General features: G+C 42.7%; 1 protein-coding gene and 1 non-coding gene across 8 annotated transcripts; one reads left to right on the top strand and one right to left on the bottom strand.

Annotated features, from left to right (window-relative positions):
• The first annotated feature begins 277 nt into the window (after window positions 1–277).
• trnar-ucg (transfer RNA arginine (anticodon UCG)) lies at window positions 278–350 on the top strand. The gene has a single exon. It is a non-coding gene; the product is annotated as a tRNA-Arg (tRNA).
• A 4,436-nt stretch (window positions 351–4,786) lies between these two features.
• On the bottom strand, window positions 4,787–16,034 carry LOC137352342 (keratin-like protein KRT222). Of its 7 annotated transcripts, XM_068017631.1 has the most exons (6): window positions 15,978–16,034; window positions 12,824–12,883; window positions 11,943–12,106; window positions 11,288–11,444; window positions 7,650–7,791; window positions 4,787–5,246 (listed from the first exon to the last, which is right to left on the bottom strand). In XM_068017631.1, exons 2-6 carry the CDS (start codon window positions 12,879–12,881, stop codon window positions 5,009–5,011), a joined length of 759 nt encoding a protein of 252 aa, XP_067873732.1. In that variant the 5' UTR covers window positions 12,882–12,883; window positions 15,978–16,034; the 3' UTR covers window positions 4,787–5,008. The 7 variants fall into 7 exon arrangements, with proteins under 7 accessions (XP_067873732.1, XP_067873733.1, XP_067873734.1 ...); XM_068017632.1 differs by lacking the exon at window positions 12,824–12,883 and having other exon boundaries at window positions 11,943–12,132; XM_068017633.1 differs by lacking the exon at window positions 12,824–12,883 and having other exon boundaries at window positions 15,978–16,030.
• Window positions 16,035–17,516: the final 1,482 nt, after the last annotated feature.

Raw genomic sequence — 17,516 nt, forward strand, 5'->3', positions numbered from 1 at the left:
TGTAGGGGGAAGTCAGCCGCCCGGCTTCCTACCTCACAATGTGACTGTGCGGTTTCATTTTGAACTATATTAAAAATGTGGTGACAGTTGCGACTAAACACTAAAAGGTTAAAAATTGTCCCAATAAATTTAACGGGAAAAAAAATCCTCCCTCGAGACGGATTCATGTCCCTCCCATTGTCGATAGCAATGATTCACTCAATTACAGAGTGCGAAGAGGCAGGTCTAAGCAGTGCTTTTAAACCTTTTCTAAGCTGCTGTGAACACTTTCTTTATCGGCCGCGTGGCCTAATGGATAAGGCGTCTGACTTCGGATCAGAAGATTGCAGGTTCGAGTCCTGCCGCGGTCGAATTTTTGATCTAAATGTAGCAGTAAAGAGAATAACTTTCTAAAATGCGTTTTGAATGGGACCCTTCATCAAAACGTTTTAACATCGGGAAATCTGTTTTTTAAACAGCACAGGAGGCCATTCAGCCCATCATGCTTGTACTGGCTTCTCTAACCACCTAGTCCTCCAGCCCTGGCCTTTCTCTCACCCTTTAACATGTTTATTTTTCAAATAACTATTTACTCCCTTTATTAAAAGCTATTGTGGATTTTGCTGCCACCACAATTTTTCGTGGCATTGCATTCCATGTCTTAACAACGTTCCATGCAAACAAATTTTCCTTACCTCTCCCTTCATTTTTCTGACTGTGCTCATCTTTGTGCCCCTATTTTTTTTTTTATTCATGGGATGTGGACATCACTAGCTATGCCAGCAGTTATTGCCCAACCCTAATTGCCCTTAAGAAGGTGGTGGTGAGCTGCCTTCTTGAACCGCTGCAGTCCATTTGGGGTAGGTACACCCACAGTGCTGTTAGGGAGGGAGTTCCAGGATTTTGACCCAGCAACAGTGAAGGAATGGCGATATAGTTCCAAGTCAGGATGGTGTGTGACTTGGAGGGGAGCTTGCAGGTGGTGGTGTTCCCATGTATTTTCTGCCCTTGTCCTTCTAGTTGGTAGAGGTTGTGGGTTTGGAAGGTGCTGTTTAAGGAGCCTTGGTGCGTTGCTGCAGTGCATCTTGTAGATGGTACACACTGCTGCTACTGTGCGTCAGTGGTGGAACGAGTGAATGTTTGTAGATGGGGTGCCAATCAGGCGGGCTGCTTTGTCCTGGATGGTGTCGAGCTTCTTGAGTGTTGTTGGAGCTGCACACACCCTATTGAATCATAGAGTAGTTACCTGAATTGCATTGTAATTACTTCACTCTGAATTCATTAAAATTCAATTTGGAATTGCTAAAGGAGAGCTTGCTGAAAAAAGTATGATGATTACAAAAAAAATTGCAAAAGGAGCAGCTTATAATGTGAACAAAAAAGTGCAATTCTCAAAGTGTGGGAAATAAAGTGAGGGAATTAGAAGGAATTATGTCACAGGAAGATAGATCTAATAGCGCTAACAAAACTGGCTGCAAACTGGACAGGAGTGGAAATCAACACATTGATTTTCAATATCAATTGGAGGGACAGAATAGCTAAAGGATAAAAGGAGCATGGCAATATCAATACAATACTCTCCCTGTTTGTGGGAGAGAAATAGAAGAGAATCTGTAGATGACAACTTGCATTTATATAATGCCTTTAATATAGTGAAACTGGTAACTGACCCGAGTGGTGAAGTCTCAGGTTTCAACCTCCCGTGGAAAATCTGGACAACCCTCAAATGCTTGAGGACCAGCGAAAATGTGGCTGCTTACTCCACAAGTGGAACATGAGATCCAGCTCAAATTGTGACTGTGGCCATCCAAGTCAGACCATCACCCACATATTGAACTCTCAGAACCATAAAACCATAGAAAAATTACAGAACAGAAGGAGGCCATTCAGCCCGTTGTGTCTGTGCAGCTGAAAAAACTAGCCGCCCGATCTAATTCCACCTTCCAGCACCTGGTCCATAGTCTTGCGGTTACAGCACTTCAGGTGCAGGTCCAGGTACCTTTTAAAAGAATTGAGGGTTTCTGCCTCCACCACCATTCCTGTCAGTGAATTCCAGACACCCACCACCCTCTGGGTGAAAAAGCTTTTCCTCATATCCCCTCTAATCCTTCTATCAATCACTTTCAATCTGTGCCCCCCGGTAATTGACCTCTCTGCTAGGGGAAACAGGTCCTTCCTGTCTACTCTATCTAGGCCCCTCATAATTTTGTACACCTCAAATAAATCACCCCTCAGCCTCCTCAGTTCTAAGGAAAACAACCGATCCAATCTTTCTTCATAGCCGCAACTTTCAAGCCCTGGCAATATTCATGTAAATCTCCTCTGTATTCTCTCCAGAGCAACCTTGTCCTTCCTGTAATGTGGTGACCAGAACTGTACGCAATACTCCGACTGTGGCCGAACCAGCATTTTACACAGTTCCAGCATTACATCCCTGCTTGTATATTCTATACCATGGCCAATAAAGGAAAGCATTCCATATGCCTTCTTCACAACTCTTGCCCTGAGAGATCCATTCCTGCTGGCATCACAACCATTCACACTGCATCAGCTGAAGCCATTGAATGGATTGTTAACCTCAACATCAATCGATATAACTACTTCCCCAGCCATACAGTGAAACACTCCAAGACTTTTCATAGGAGCGTAATCAGGAAGAAAATTGGCATCAAGCCAAAGAAGGAGACATAAGGACAAGGTGACCAAACGCTGGTCAAAGAGGTAGTTTTAAGCTGAGTCTTAAAAGAGGAGAGAGATGGAGAAGTGAAGAGGTTTGTGGAGGAATCCCAGTGATTAGAGCCTAAACAATTGAAGGCATGGTTGCCAATGGTGGGGCAAGGGTAGTGAGAGATGCACAAGAGGCTAGCGTTGGAGGAACATTGAGTTCTCAGAGGATTGTAAGACTGGAAAATGATGCAGAGCTAAGAATGGACGTTGCCATGGAGGGATTTGATCACAATGATCAGAATTTTAAAATAAGGTATTTGGTAGCTCGGGAAATAATGTAAGTCAACGAACACAAGTTGATGGATGAACAGGAATTGGTGCAAGTCAGGATACGGGCATCAGAGTTTTGGAAAGGATCAGGTTCATGAAGATTGGAAGATGGGAGGCTGGCCAGGAGAGCATTGGAATAGTTGGTACTGGCAGTAACAAAAGCATGGATGAAGGTTTCAGCAGAAAATGGACTGAGATGGGATCAAGTAGGTATGTAGGAATAATAAAATTCTTATTCTAAGAGATTTCAATTATCAATTCGTTGATTGGGACAAAAGGTATAAATGGAGAAAGGGGAATGGAATTCCTTAAATGTGTGCAGGACTGTGGGTTGATGAGCGTCTGGAGCCACAGGGGCCAGGGTCAGGTCAGGGGTTGGGATTGGGTCAGTGGTTTGGATTCCTGGGGACCAGGCAGGCAAGATGAGGGAAACTGGGGGAAAGAATTAGGGCCAGGACCATCGGCCAATAGGGAGGCCAAAGTCTGTGATCAGGTTTCAAGGGAGGAGACAGAGACAGGAGATTGGGGGATATTTGGCGACTGGAGAAAAGATGAGTTTAGGGTGAGTCTGCGATTGGGTGTCAGGAGAGGCAGCCAGGGGTCTGTGATTGGGTGAGTGGAGGCGAGTGGGGTGATGATTGGGGGTCAGCAACGACTGCCATCTGGAGGGGGTTAAATGTGGGGTCTGGAGGAGCACTCCTGTTTCTCCCTGCTCCACGTTCATGTAAGCTGCTCACCTTGTTTGGTGCAGGCAATCTCGAGAGAAGGTTTCCCTCTGTGCAGCCGGTGATGGCGCAGTCTTCCTTCGGGCAAGCCAATCTTGGAGAGAGGACGTCAAGCTGGTGTTAGGCCCCTTAATTGCATATGCAAAGGGACTAACATTTGCTCCAGGCACATGAAGAATGCCTCATATTTGTTCTTAACAAACAAGCGGTGGTGTGTTTCTGGCCAGAATTGTACTGTGTGCTTCCTGCCAGCTACTGTGCAGCCTTAGATGTCCACACAGCAATTTCTAGGCCTATATGCCTTTGCAATAGCCTCAGCCCCCTTTAGATATTCATGTATTATAACTTACAGGCCCACAAGGAACTGGCCAAAAATCTTACAGCCCGCTGAAAGGGTAGGCTTTAATCCCACCATTCTGGGCCAACATCAAAACCTTGCCCCATTGGTGCACCATCCATGGTTTTTTCACAGCAAAATAATTAAGAAAGGGGCACACTTTATGCTTTTACTGGACGTTCCTGTTGATTTTTTTTAATTTCACCTTCTCTCCAGGATTTATATAATGTGTAAAAGAACCTCGTGTAGACTGCACAGTTCCTGTAAGCGTCACACTTGTAACACTTCAGACAGAACAATTTAGTGTACATGCCTACTCATCAGGAACAACACACAGATGATCAGCTAGTGCACTATATATTTTTTAGTTTTAGAGATACAGCACTGAAACAGGCCCTTCGGCCCACAGAGTCTGTGCTGACCATCAACCACCCATTTATACTAATCCTGCACTAATTCCATATTCCTACCACATCCCCACCTGTCCCTATATTTCCCTACCACCTACCTATACTAGGGGCAATTGCTAATGGCCAATTTACCTATCAACCTGCAAGTCTTTGGCATGTGGGAGGAAACCGGAGCACCCGGAGGAAACCCACGCAGACACAGGGAGAACTTGCAAACTCCACACAGGCAGTACCCAGAATTGAACCCAGGTCGCTGGAGCTGTGAGGCTGTGCCGCTCCAAATATATATTAGGATATAATTCAAGCCAAATCATTTCAGAAGATTAGCAAAGTGAGCCTTTTAATTATTGTGTCTCAGAGGAGCATCATCAAACATCAAATTAAGAAATGTGTTGGAAATACCTTTGACAAGGCACTAAACATAGTGAAAAGTAGATATAAACCAAAGGGAAGCAAGCTGTCTCCTTGAAATAGAAAAGAATCTCACACAAGAACACTGGTTCTATTTGACCATAAAAGAAAACAAACTGAATATCAAGTTCTGTTGGAACCATTGGAAATTAATTCCACTTTCTTCTGGTGGGTGCCTTATAGAGCAGTGCCTGACTGGTTTGGGCCGCTCCATACCATTTGCTTTCCTGTTGTTCCAGGGATTGACGCAAGTGTTTTAATGTTTTCAGAAGCTCCTTGTTCTTTCTCAGTAGTGATTCTCTCTCCCGTAAGGCCACATTTTGCTCCCTTCTGGCCACATCGCGCTCCCTTTCTGCGAAGGCCACCTCATTTTCCAAATCCTGCAGCCTAAAAGTTATTATGTATCAGTTAATCTTGTCAAAGAACATTTTATTCCTAACCCCCACCTTGCCAACACACACACAAACACACACACCACCACCACCACTGCCAAACACCAGCCCAACCTCTCTCTCCTTCCTGCAGGTGCTGTCACATGCTGGGTTACAATTTCACAGGAACTGGACAGCATGCCCAAGTGCCGATTCTTCATGTGTGAGCTTGGACATTGAGGGGTTAATTTCATCCGCATGCCGCTTCCCGAAGAAAAGGGCCAAGTAAGGGTTGCCCGGCATTAAAATCTAGTGGCATGGAGGCTGCTACTGGGGTTTGATGGAAAGCGGCTCTGCACAGAATCCGCTTTGGGGAGGTGGGGAGATGGAGGGTGAAGACCAGAGTAGTTGTGGCTCAAAGTTTCCTTGTGGGGCTCGGAGTGACTGGGGTAGATTACAATAAATATTCAGCTCAATGTGAAATTGTTGACTTTTTCACAAAGAGTGATGGTGTTCCAATCAGAAAATGTTCTGGACCACCAGCTTGTGGTCTGGTAGAATAAGGATGTACACACATATCCATGTGTGATTGTTGGACGACTGCCGAATAGGGCTTGGCTGTGATTCCTTCCCCACTCACTGGCTTCGAGTGTAAACTAAGTCAGTTGGCAAGAATGGGGTGGATTCAGGTTGGTTGCTCATTTTGCACTCCATCTGATTTTATTCTCAATTGACTTGAAAATCTGGGGCTACAGTCCTGGCTCATGGATATTGAATGGTTACTTGGGCTTAGAGATGGACAGCCTGTCAATAAATATCCATGGTATTGAACCTCAGCAAATGATCAGCACTTTTCAGAAAAGGTGTACAAAAATTGCAGGAAATAATTGATATTGTGACTAGTGGAGTTATATTACGATCCGTATTTTAATTTACTTCCTTTAGCTGTCACTGAAAGAATCTCCCTTCAATTGTTCAACAATGGGCGCAGTGGTTAGCACCGCAGCTTCACAGCTCTAGGAACCCAGGTTCGATTCTGGGTACTGCCTGTGCGGAGTTTGTAAGGTCTCCCTATGACCATGTGGGTTTTTGTCGGGTGCTCTTGTTTCCTCCCACAGCCAAAGACTTGCAGGTTGATAGGTAAATTGGCCATTGTAAATTGCCCCTAGTGTAGGTAGGTGGTAGGGAATATGGGATTACTGTAGGGTTTGTATAAATGGGTGGTTGTTGGTCGGCACAGACTCGGTGGGCCGAAGGGCCTGTTTCAGTGCTGTATCTCTAAATAAAAAATGTCTATACTTAAATTCTAAATCGTCTTTGATTAAAATGAAAAAGGTGGAATCCTATTTTTGAATATATTTTAACACAGAACACTACTGCAGACCTTTGAGGGTTAAACCATTGATGTCCAATTCTACATATTGTGGTTCTGCATTTGTGAAAAGTAAGCTGTTGGTGATTAGAGATGACTGAATATTGTTTGAATCGTGGTGGATCTGTCGTAGCAAGGAAGGGAGCTAGTCAAGGATGGATAATGCAGGATATGGAACTCGGGACATATTCAGGAGTTTTGCTTGATTTACTTTTAGAGGAGCAAAGGAATTTTGTGCAACTTGAGCAGAATGCTAAAGGAATTAGGATAGTATCAGTGATAGGATAGATTGTTGAAGGGTTAGGATTGTTAATTGTATATTAAATTGTGTTTAATTTAGGTGGTGGGCATTAACTGGAGATTCACTTGTGGTCCTATATTTAGGAAAAGACAGAAACTGCGCTTGTTAAGGTTGGGAGGTGCATGTTTATAATGTGTATCTCGGTAAATAAATGCTTATAAAGATGTGTAGAGATTGGCTCCAATTCTAACCTTCATAACCTAGCTTTCTGGATCATAACAAGGATATTGTCAGTGGGAGGATAGATTGCTGAAGGGTTGGGATGCTGCCAATGATAGGACAGATTGGTGAAGAGTTGGAATAGTGTCAGTAATAGGATGGATTGGTGAAGGAGAATGTGTGATGGGGCTAACAGCCTTTCCCTGTTTCATGTATTACGTTTACATATTGGATCAGATCCTGCTGGGAGTAAATATCCCGTAACTAGATAACTTCTTAAGAATAAAAGCAAAATACTGCGGATGCTGGAAATCTGAAATAAAAACAAGAAATGTTGGAACCACTCAGCAGGTCTGGCAGCATCTGTGGAAAGAGAAGCAGAGTTAATGCTTCGGAACCCCTTCTGGTGATCAATATCTTTAGATAAAATTAGTTTGAATGTTGAAAAAGCATAACTTCATGCCAGAATCTATAAAATTGAGATGGTTATAAAGAAGTTTAACAGGAAGCGCATTAATTTGATGCTGTTGGTTACCATCATCAGAATCGTGCTAATATGTAATTATAACACTATGCCATTATGTTACCGTAGTAAATACTCTCTCTTCATGTCTCCTAGGGTTTTTTTGAGGGCAAGTGCCTCCTCCATATAACCCTTCTCTAGCTCCTGTTCAAGTGTTTGCATCTGATTCCATAATTTGCTTCTCTTACCACCATTATCCTGCTTTTCTGTAAACACACACAAGCGTCATTTTTGAGATTGCTGCTCAGCCAATTCAACAACAGAAAATTATAGCCACTAACTAATTTAATTTAATTAAATTAATTTGCATGAATGTGAGAGAGAATGGATTTAGGTTTAATGGAATAGACTGTGTGAGCAATTCTTCAACCATTAAGGGAATGGGTGATGGAGAAATTGTCGTTGAGAAAATGTTTAGTCATGTGCTGGGTGACCCTTCTTTTACCCCTAGTCTTGATCATTTCATGGTCTTAAGACATTAATTTCATCATTTGGTTGTCTGAATCAGAAAGTTGTGGGTTCAAATCGCACTCCCAGGCTTGAGCTCATAATATAGGTTGACATTTCATTGTAGCACCAAGGGAGTGCTGCACTGTTGGAGATGCCATCTTTTGTATAAATTGTTACAACTCCTATTCCGGTGATTCAGGTAGATATCACAAATCCCATTACATTATACAACAAAGACCAAGGAGATGTTCAGCATAACATGCCTCCCACAGCAAACACCATCAAAAACAGATTAACTGATCATTCACTTCAATGTTGTATGTGGCATCTTGCTGTGTGTAAAATGGTGACTATATTAACTCACATAATAATGGTTGCTGGTTCCTTATCCATGCAGTAATTTGGGAGATAGGATAAGGGGTTTTATTCATAGTAATGAAGTCAATGTTCCTCTGAACTTGTCTTCCTTATCCTGTGAGTTCCAAATGCAACATTTTATAAACCCTTCGTTCTCGCTACATATTCACTATCTCAAAAGTAACACACAACGCATTGTCATCTAATCTTATTCAATACCTCAAGATTGTTTACCTCCTACCTCCCTTACTGTTCCTTTCCTCCTACAATTTACAGTCTTTAGGAATGTGTGACTGTTCTCCACACCTCTTTTGAACCCTGGTGCTGCATTTCAGACTGTGCATGGTTTCATCAACTTGTTACATACTGCAGAAACATCACAGATTGCAGGTTGTGGATGCCTTTGGCTAACTCAGGAATTAGTTCATCGCTTTTGATGGTATTTTCTCCATTTATGATCTCACTAGTTTCCCAGGTGCTCAACCAGCCGAAGCTGTAGGCACTTTCTAAAGGTAGACCGGTTACATAACTGATGCCTGGTATTTGGCATTAACCAGTCACAGATGTCAATACAGAGGCAGGCTTTAACACCTGACTTGACTGTCAGTGGGTAGCACTCTTCCTTATGTGTCAGAGGATTGTGAGTTCCAGTCCCACTCCGGAGACTTGAGAACAAAATTCAGGCAGACACTCCAGTGCAGTACTGAGGGAATGCTGCACTATCGGAGATGCTGTCTTTCGGATGAAATGTTAACCAAGGCCTCGTCTGCCCTCTTAGATGGATGTAAAATATCCCACGGCACTATTTTGAAGAAGTCCATGGGAGTTCTCCTCAACGACCTAGCCAATGTCACTAACCAACCAACCGACATCACTAAAAAAACAAACTATCTTGTCACTATCACATTACTATTTGTGGGAGCTTGATGCGTGCACATTTGCTACTGTATTTAATACATTACAACAGTGACTACACTTACACTTCAAAGTACTTCATTGGCTGTTTAGCACTTTGGGATGTCCTGAGGCTGTGAAAGGTGCTTTATAAATGCAAGTCTTTCTTTATTTTAATATAGTGAACAACATGCCAGAAAATCTGAATTTGAGTTCTAACTAATCTTTGCATAATCTGAAAGTGGGATTAGATTTGTTTTTATATTTTAATACAGAAATGCTGTAGTACTCCTCCAGGGATTAAAACATTGGCACCTCTGCATCAGCACATCTTGATTCCACATCAATGAAAAATAAGCTGCAAATTTAATTGAAGCTTATAAGGACAAAAACAGATAGAAATCACAACAGAGACACGGATGAACAACACCTTAGATCATCCCATCACAGCACCTCTTAAAATGACTTCAGGATTTTCTGGATTAGCTTGGCTCAGTTGAGAGCGTGTTGCTTCCATTTGGAAGGTTGTGGGTTCAATCTCCACTCTAGGATTTGAGCATATAATCTAGGCTGGCACTGTAAAGTGGAAGTGAGGGTGAGCTGTATTATCAGAGAACCTGTTTTTCATCTGAGACACTAAATCAAGGCCTAATCAGATGGTTCAGGTGGGTGTTAAAGATCCCATTCAAAAAAAAGGAAGCTCTCCTGGGGTCCTGACCATTTCCCCCTTCAACCAACACCTAAAAATCAGATTAATTGGTCATTTATCTCATTGCTATTTGTGAAATGTTATTCAAAATGGCTGTAGTGTGTGTTTGCATGACTACAGTCACTGAGCTTCATTGTATGTGAAGTATTTTGAGATGATTGTGTAAGATGTGATAAGGTGCTATATAAATACAAATCTCTCATCTACCATCCTACTCAGAAGTTGCATCCAAGTGTTGACCACTGTTTGTTTGAAGACGACCTTGCTTACTTTGGCAGTTTGAATTGTCCTAATGTTATGGATTAATTGGAAGTAGTGTTCCAAACTTACCTTTAATTATCTTTTATACTTTTTTCAGGTCCCATCTCATTTAAATAAAATGCACTTTTGAAAATGTTTCCTGCCCAGCTGGAACCATGAAAATGCTGTGTCAAAAATGGGAATCATTCAAGAATGAATAATGTAGGATGTGGGGTTAGATTGTGAGTGGTGAAATCAATTTTCAATGAAAGCTCAAAACGGGCAAGAGTGAATTATAGAATCATCCAGGGTAGTACCTAAACCAGGCATTAGGCTCCTTATGTATGCTAATGAGGGGACCTCAAGCCTGTTTTAGGATTTCTCAGGGCGATTAGGCTGCCCTGCAAAAAGCTGACATTCTGGCCGTTTTCCAATTGTGGATGCAGTCTTGCCAGTGGCTTCCCCTAAAAAGATAAGTAACTTAGTTGTCTTTTTGAAATTCATATGGAGCCAGCAAGAGTGCTCCTCCCAGCTTCACGACACACCTGATGGCTGCTCCCGGCCACAATCATCTCCTCACCCCACCCCGCTGTCTACCCCCATTTCCTGACACTTACTTTTCAGAGATGGGTGAGCTGCCTATGGAGGTATGGGTGGCTTTGGAAGCTCTCCCAAGTTATTGAGATGAGGCTCGATGCCCAATATCAGTGGAGCCTCAGGCCTCAGACCTCCTGGTTGGGACATGTGTAAATGGCACAACTTAGGTTCTGGGTTTGGAAATGGGCCCAGATAGATTTTTACCCTGGTGCGTGGAAGGAGATTAAATGAGTGTAGTAGAATCTGTGGTAAAGCAGATTGTACATGGTGTTTGGAAGGGGATTAAATGGGTGGGGTAGAATTCACAAGGCAACAGATCATACTTGATCTGTGATGGAAAAGGGCTTGATAGACCAAGAGCCATTTTTTTATTCCTATGAAAATAAAAATAACTATTCGCAGTTAGCATCACAGCACCTCTTAAAATGACTTCAGTTAGCATCAGTTTTCTTTACCTCGGCGTTTTGTTAATGCTGTGTTGCGTAAGACTTTGGCCAACTGTACATAGCCTGTCTCACTCAGCAGATCAGCAAATGGCTCCAAGACCCAACATCCTTCCCCCTCCAACAGCGAGAGCAGTTTGGCAATTTTAAACTCTTGACTGCTTTCCTTCTGCAAGAAAATGGGATAGAACGCCATATAAAGTTAAAGAAAAAGAAAAATCCCGAAACTAAAATTATATTTCAACAAAGGAGCAAATGCAAAAAGAAGCACCCTTTATATACTCACCCTCCAAACTAACCTCCTGTTTAGTTTAGATAATTTTATCTGATTCCTCCCCCCAATTTTCTCCCCTATTTTCTCAAAATTGCTGACTATTGCTTGGGTGCAGTTCTGTAGCTATCCAGTACCTCAGCCTCATTGTCAGCCTTCTTCTGTGAGTGTAGACAGAATGTTGGCCGTATATTTAACCCTGAGTGGCATCACAGCCCAGCCTGATCCCATTCTCTGCCGACATCAGCCCATGTCACCGAGTAGCATGCAAGGCTAGGAAGCAAAACTGATTTTACCCTTTCTATTCCAGAGGCATTGAGGTCTATTTTAGCACATGAGCCACTGACATTAGTTATTTCCACTTTCTTTAAAAATGTACATTATTTCCTTCTTTACCTGGATTATTTGGATCTGCTGGTCAGACAGAAGCCCTTTTTCCCAGAGAAGTCTGTAGAACACTGGTGACATTTGAAGCTGAGCAACAATTGAGGAAAAATTCGCCCGAATCACATCTTTATGAAATTCTTTGTCCTGTGTATTGTCACGGTTAGTTCTAAAATCTGGGATTTAAACACTTCTCTTTAACCTGTGGGTAGATATATGATCAACAATCCAACACTTTGATTTGTTCCTTAACCACAATCCAGATGCAAGACAAAAAGAGGTCATAATAGAACAGGAAACAAAAGATGAGTCCAGGGACCCCCTTTTGCCTTGCTCCGTCATCCCTTTTGTCATGTAATCATTCCTTAATATCCTCCACCCTATTGCAGACCTTTCCCATTTATTCTCTCTGTCCCCTATGCCCTGGTTCTGCAATCGCTTAAAAGCTGAACATCTTTAATGTCTTCCAGTTCTGATAAAATGTCATCGACCCATCACGTTAACTCTGCTTCTCTCTCCACAGATGATGCCTGGCCTGTTGAGTGCTTTCCAGCGTTTTCTGGTTTTTTTTTCATAAACCCAGCAATATTTTGCTTTTGTTTCAGGGCGGAAAGGGAGGGGAGGAAAATTGGCAGAGAAAAGGATTAAGAAGACAGACAGATGTTGGGCATAGATAACTGGCCACAGTACTCTGATGTTGTCTTTATTCAGGTGGCCATCAAGACAAGTGTGACCTTGAAGATGAGTGACATCTTTAGAGGTTTTGTGGCCATGTTTCATGTAACTTGGATTCCATTTTCTCACCTTGGCTGAGTTTGACCTGCTCATTTTCGCAATGAAAAATCGCCTTAACAGCGTATACAAATGTAAAAATTACCCCCATATTTATTGACCTGTGTATCCAGCACCACTGGGAAATGATTTCTTCAGCCTAATTGTTGCTTTGATCATTGCTGTGAAAAAAAAAGTATGGGAAAAGTGATAATGCTTTAGCTCCTTCTACTGAAATAACAGTCTGCAGGTTATTTGCAAGCAGTTCTCCCAATGGGCAGGTTGGTCATGGACTATGCCATACAGACTAGGAACATCCTGGGTTGCATCTCTTGTCTGTGCTGAGTTAGATGATCTCAGCCAGAGTGTCTATAGGAGGCACTGCAACTAGCCTCAGCACCTCTGGGTTAAGGAGGGGAATATCAGCCAGGGTTCCTACTGCTGATGACTATCCACAGAACCTTGCTAGTCCATGTGTGCAAATTGGGTGAAGACCAGAATCAGGCTTTCCTTATGGTAACCTCCCTCAATGACACTTACTGGCCAGGCTCACAGGTGAAGATTCACACTTGACTGAGGTGTCAGAGAGTGACCAGCATCGCTAGAACCATTGCCTAACTAAAATCCCTGACTGCAGAAAAAGAGGGGAGCAGGAGGGGAAGAGAAGTAGAAAATCAAAGTGTAATAATTTTTTTTGACAAATGATAGAATTCAGAATAACTTCAGATATGTTGGCATTTTCAGGCAGAGTCTGAAAGGTTAACCCACACTCTGACCCACCCCTTGGAGCAGAACTGGGCACTTGCTGCCTGCCTGTTCTTGGGGAGGATGGGATGAGCAAACTGGTGTTGTAGTGAGAGAGATCGTTCACTATTTGGCTGTCATAGCAACAAAACCAAGCGAATGCAATGAAACATTGTACATTTAACATACAGTTAACCCCTAGGGTTCCAGAACATTGTGTGGGGTGAAAATCCTCTCTGGGTTATCACAGTGTCAATTTAGCTGAGTTCTGCTTTACTTATTTTCCACCTTCAGCAATTTCCCCTTGGCTTCCAAAGATATTACCCTTCTCTGTGTCAAGTGGCCAGTCTTCACATGTAAGCATGGACAAGCTATTTGACTGTTGAGGAGGCATCATATACGTTCCCATTCATGTCCTCACTTCACCTGACATTCACATATGGATTTTGCAACAGGGATGATGAAGCAGTGATAAGGAGCTGGAACGCTCCCCCTAGTTCAGGGATACTGAGGCCAGAGATTGGCACAGTCTAGGGATCAAACCTGATATCTTTCTCCTCCATGTCATAACCACACTGCTGGGTTTCTTTACCACTGAGAAGGGGGGATGTCGGGGGAGTGGTATGGAGAATATGTTTCGTTTCAAATTCATATTCAGTCCATGTAAACAGATTTCAATTGGAGAGCATTGGACCCTCAATGGTAGCATAGCAGTCACAGTGCTGTTCATTAAGCGGATGGAGACAGACTAAGTCCCAGGTCTGTCTGTCAGTTGAATTTGCCTGGCATCGATGTGACATTTTGTGCCTACTCTAAGCTACAGACTTAGATATTTTTTAAAGAATAAAATTATTTCACAGCCTGGTTCTTAGTCTCCCAGCAACGGTAGGCGCCAGTACTGAAAGTTATGTCACCATGCTGGCACGCTTGCTGCATTGTAACCATGGTACCCAGTGTGCCCACTGGTGGCATCGCACTCCCATACCACACATGGAAACGATTCATTCAGCTGGCCTGCCAGTCATAAAATGCAAACAAGGGAGTCTCGTACTCAACCAAATCAATTCAATTAGGCATTAATGAACTGAAAGACCCATGTGTATTGGGGATTTTGTCAAACCATGGTCTGTGCGCTCAGAAAATGTGAAACAAAATACAAAAGTGGATAATAATGGGCTGAAGGGGGTCATAAATTCCTGCCTTTGAGTTTAGCGTTACTGTTAAACAACATGTTCATTTAATATTTTTATTGCAAACTTTTGAGTTCCGTTGCAGTCACTGTGTGATTTTCCCCTTGTCACAGCAGCAGCTTCAGGCCAGAACAATGAGGGTTCCTGGCGACTGTGTGAAACTGGGCCTCTATTGTGGGTTTTACAGTACTTGTCGGCCAATCAACAGTATTCTATGTGTCTACTCAATCTCATTTGCATGAACTCATTCTCTGCTGAACAGACCTATTTGGCATTGTTTCAACTCTGACTCAAAGTCCCATGAAGGTGCCAGATGGGATCTTTATTTCCAGACGTTCTTTCTCACGAGAATTTATAGGGACATCACAGTACGTTTTGCATATTGCAAATCTGGGTGATACAGAATTAAGCAAACCTATAGAAATCAATAGCTGCCAGTATGGGCACCTCACTTATACACAGTGCGAAACCTTGACTTTTGTTTTACAATTACTTCTTCTCCAGGAGATGATAACTCTCTGCTGGGATACATTTGTGAAAATCCTGGCTGCCTCCTAATAGCTGAGACATGATGCTATTTTTCATGCACAATCCTGGATTGTGAGTACCAGAAGATTATTCAACCACCTTGAGCATCACAGTCGTGCTTGACCGTCTTCTTGCAGCACACACACACAGCCACGCACACTTTATTGTAGGGGTAACCGAATAGTGATGAGAAACAGAACCCTGGCCAATTTCCCCTTCCCTCTCCCAATGTCACTGAGGCCAGTTAGAAAGAAAGAACCTGCATTTATATAGCACCTTTCATGACCTCAGGCCATGCCAAAGCCCTTACAGCCCTTACAACTCTGTTGTAATGTAGGAAACACGGCAAGCTACCACAAGCAGTGATAATGACCAGGTAGCTTTTTAATGATGTTGATTGAGAGATAAATATTCGCCAGAACACCAGGGAGAACGCCTCTGCTTTTCTTTAAATAGTGCCATAGGATCTTTTACATCCACCTAAAGGACAGGGAGACCTGGATTTAACATCTCGTCTGAAAAATGGCACCTCTAACAGTGCAGCACTCCCTTAACACTGGGGTGTATCAGCCTAGAATTTGTGTTCAAATAATCAGGAGCAGGTATTGAACCCACAAACATCTGACTCGGAGGTGAGAGTTGCACCAGTTAAGCCATGGAGGACACTTGATATATTCCCTGCGACCACCTTGCTGATAGCACAGACTAGGCATTAAAATGAGTTAGTATGTCTCAGGGACTCACAGCTTCAACATATTTTCTAGTGCAACAAAATTTGTTTTTCAATGTTTTAAAAATGAGATGAATTACTCACTCTGGTCTGTGAAAACCCCACGAGCCTGTGATTAAGGTGTGTTCTGAGCCATGGAATAGGCTGTGTTTACATTGTTGGTTGCTAGGTGACTGCACATAATGTTGCTAAATTCACCAGGCTGGGTAAGAACCTTGCCCAGGCAGAATAAGTGTTCCACCATTGCTCATCTATACTTGCTCACTTACAATGCACAGCTTATATGGAAAAGGAGTGATTTTGAATATTTTGTTTGATTCATAAGTGATGTTAGCAGAGGTGCATTTAAACAAGAGGCATGAAACCATGTCCAGAAAATTGTCTCACACAGGGTACATACATACAAACTTACGAACATACAAACTAGGGGCAGGAGTAGGCCATTCAGCCCCTCGAATCTGCTCCACCATTCTATAAGATCATGGTTGATCTGTTTGTGGACTCAACTCCACTTTCCTTCCTACCCTCGATACCCTTTGACTCCCATGTTTGTCAAGAATCTGTCTACCTGTGCCTTAAAAACATTCAATGACCCTGCCTCCACCATTCTCCGAGGAAGAGAATTCCACAGACTCACGACCCTCTGAGAGAAAAAATTCTTCTCATCTCTGTCATAAATGGGAGACCCCTTACTTTTAAACTGTGCCCCCTAGTTTAGTCTCTCCCACAAAGTGAAATATTCTTTCAGTATTCACTCCATCAAAACCCCTCAGGATCTATGTTTCAATAAGATCACCTCTCATCCTTCTAAACGCCAATGAATACAGACCCAACCTGTCCAACCTTTCCTCATAAGATAACCCTCTCATCCCAGGAATCAGTTGAGTGAACCTTTTCTGAACTACTTCCAATGCAATTTTATGACCAGGTGAGGAAGGGGTCTCAGGCTCCCCCGCTCGCCCCTTCTCTGGTGTCGCCGTAACAGAGTTTATTCTTTTAACACAGTGATTTTAGCTTACCACATCAGTGAGCCTTTGCTTACTGTTCCTCGAATATAATTACAAATGAACCAATCAGACAGGTTTTCTTGGGTTTAAACAAGAAAGATGTAAGTTTATTAACCTTATCACTCTAAACCGGTTAAAATTACTAAAATATGCGCAGTTCCACACTCACATGCATACGAGAGGCACACACACACACACACACACACACAAATAGATACAGAGGGGAAGAAAGAATTGGGAGGTTGAAGTAAAGTCTGTAATAAATGGAATTCAAATACTGAGTTGCAATGTCCTTTAATTGAAGTTGAAGTCTTAGAATCCTCGCCAGGGCCACGCTACCAATTTAGGCTTGCTTCTCTGGTTCCAAGACAGCCGAAGAAATGTTTTATCCGTCTTCTTGGTGGTCACCTGTAAGGTTCTGTAATCTTGAGTCTCAGTAACTTCCACCATGGTTTCCCTGGGAATTTTCTGGAGAGAGAGACAGAGAGAGAGAGAGAGATGCTTTCTTCTTGGAGTTCAGTTACAGTCTCTTTTCACTCTCAGCCACAATTCACAAATTCACGGCTACAATAGCAAGTATGCCATCTGACCACCTCATTGGTTGAAAAAAAGAAGT

Source organism: Heterodontus francisci, chromosome 38 (assembly GCF_036365525.1).
Source record: "Heterodontus francisci isolate sHetFra1 chromosome 38, sHetFra1.hap1, whole genome shotgun sequence".
Lineage (NCBI taxonomy): Eukaryota > Metazoa > Chordata > Chondrichthyes > Heterodontiformes > Heterodontidae > Heterodontus > Heterodontus francisci.

What these genes read in the sequence shown, in the direction of transcription:
- LOC137352342 (XM_068017631.1), bottom strand. Translation starts at nt 12,881, where the DNA reads ATGATCAAAGCAACAATTAGGCTGAAGAAATCATTTCCCAGTGGTGCT. An exon ending in AGCATTAACAAAACGCCGAG is followed by an intron (nt 7,792 to 11,287) that starts GTAAAGAAAACT and finishes GTGTGTTTACAG; the next exon opens with AAAAGCAGGATAATGGTGGT. An exon ending in AAGAGAGAGTATTTACTACG is followed by an intron (nt 5,247 to 7,649) that starts GTAACATAATGG and finishes AATAACTTTTAG; the next exon opens with GCTGCAGGATTTGGAAAATG.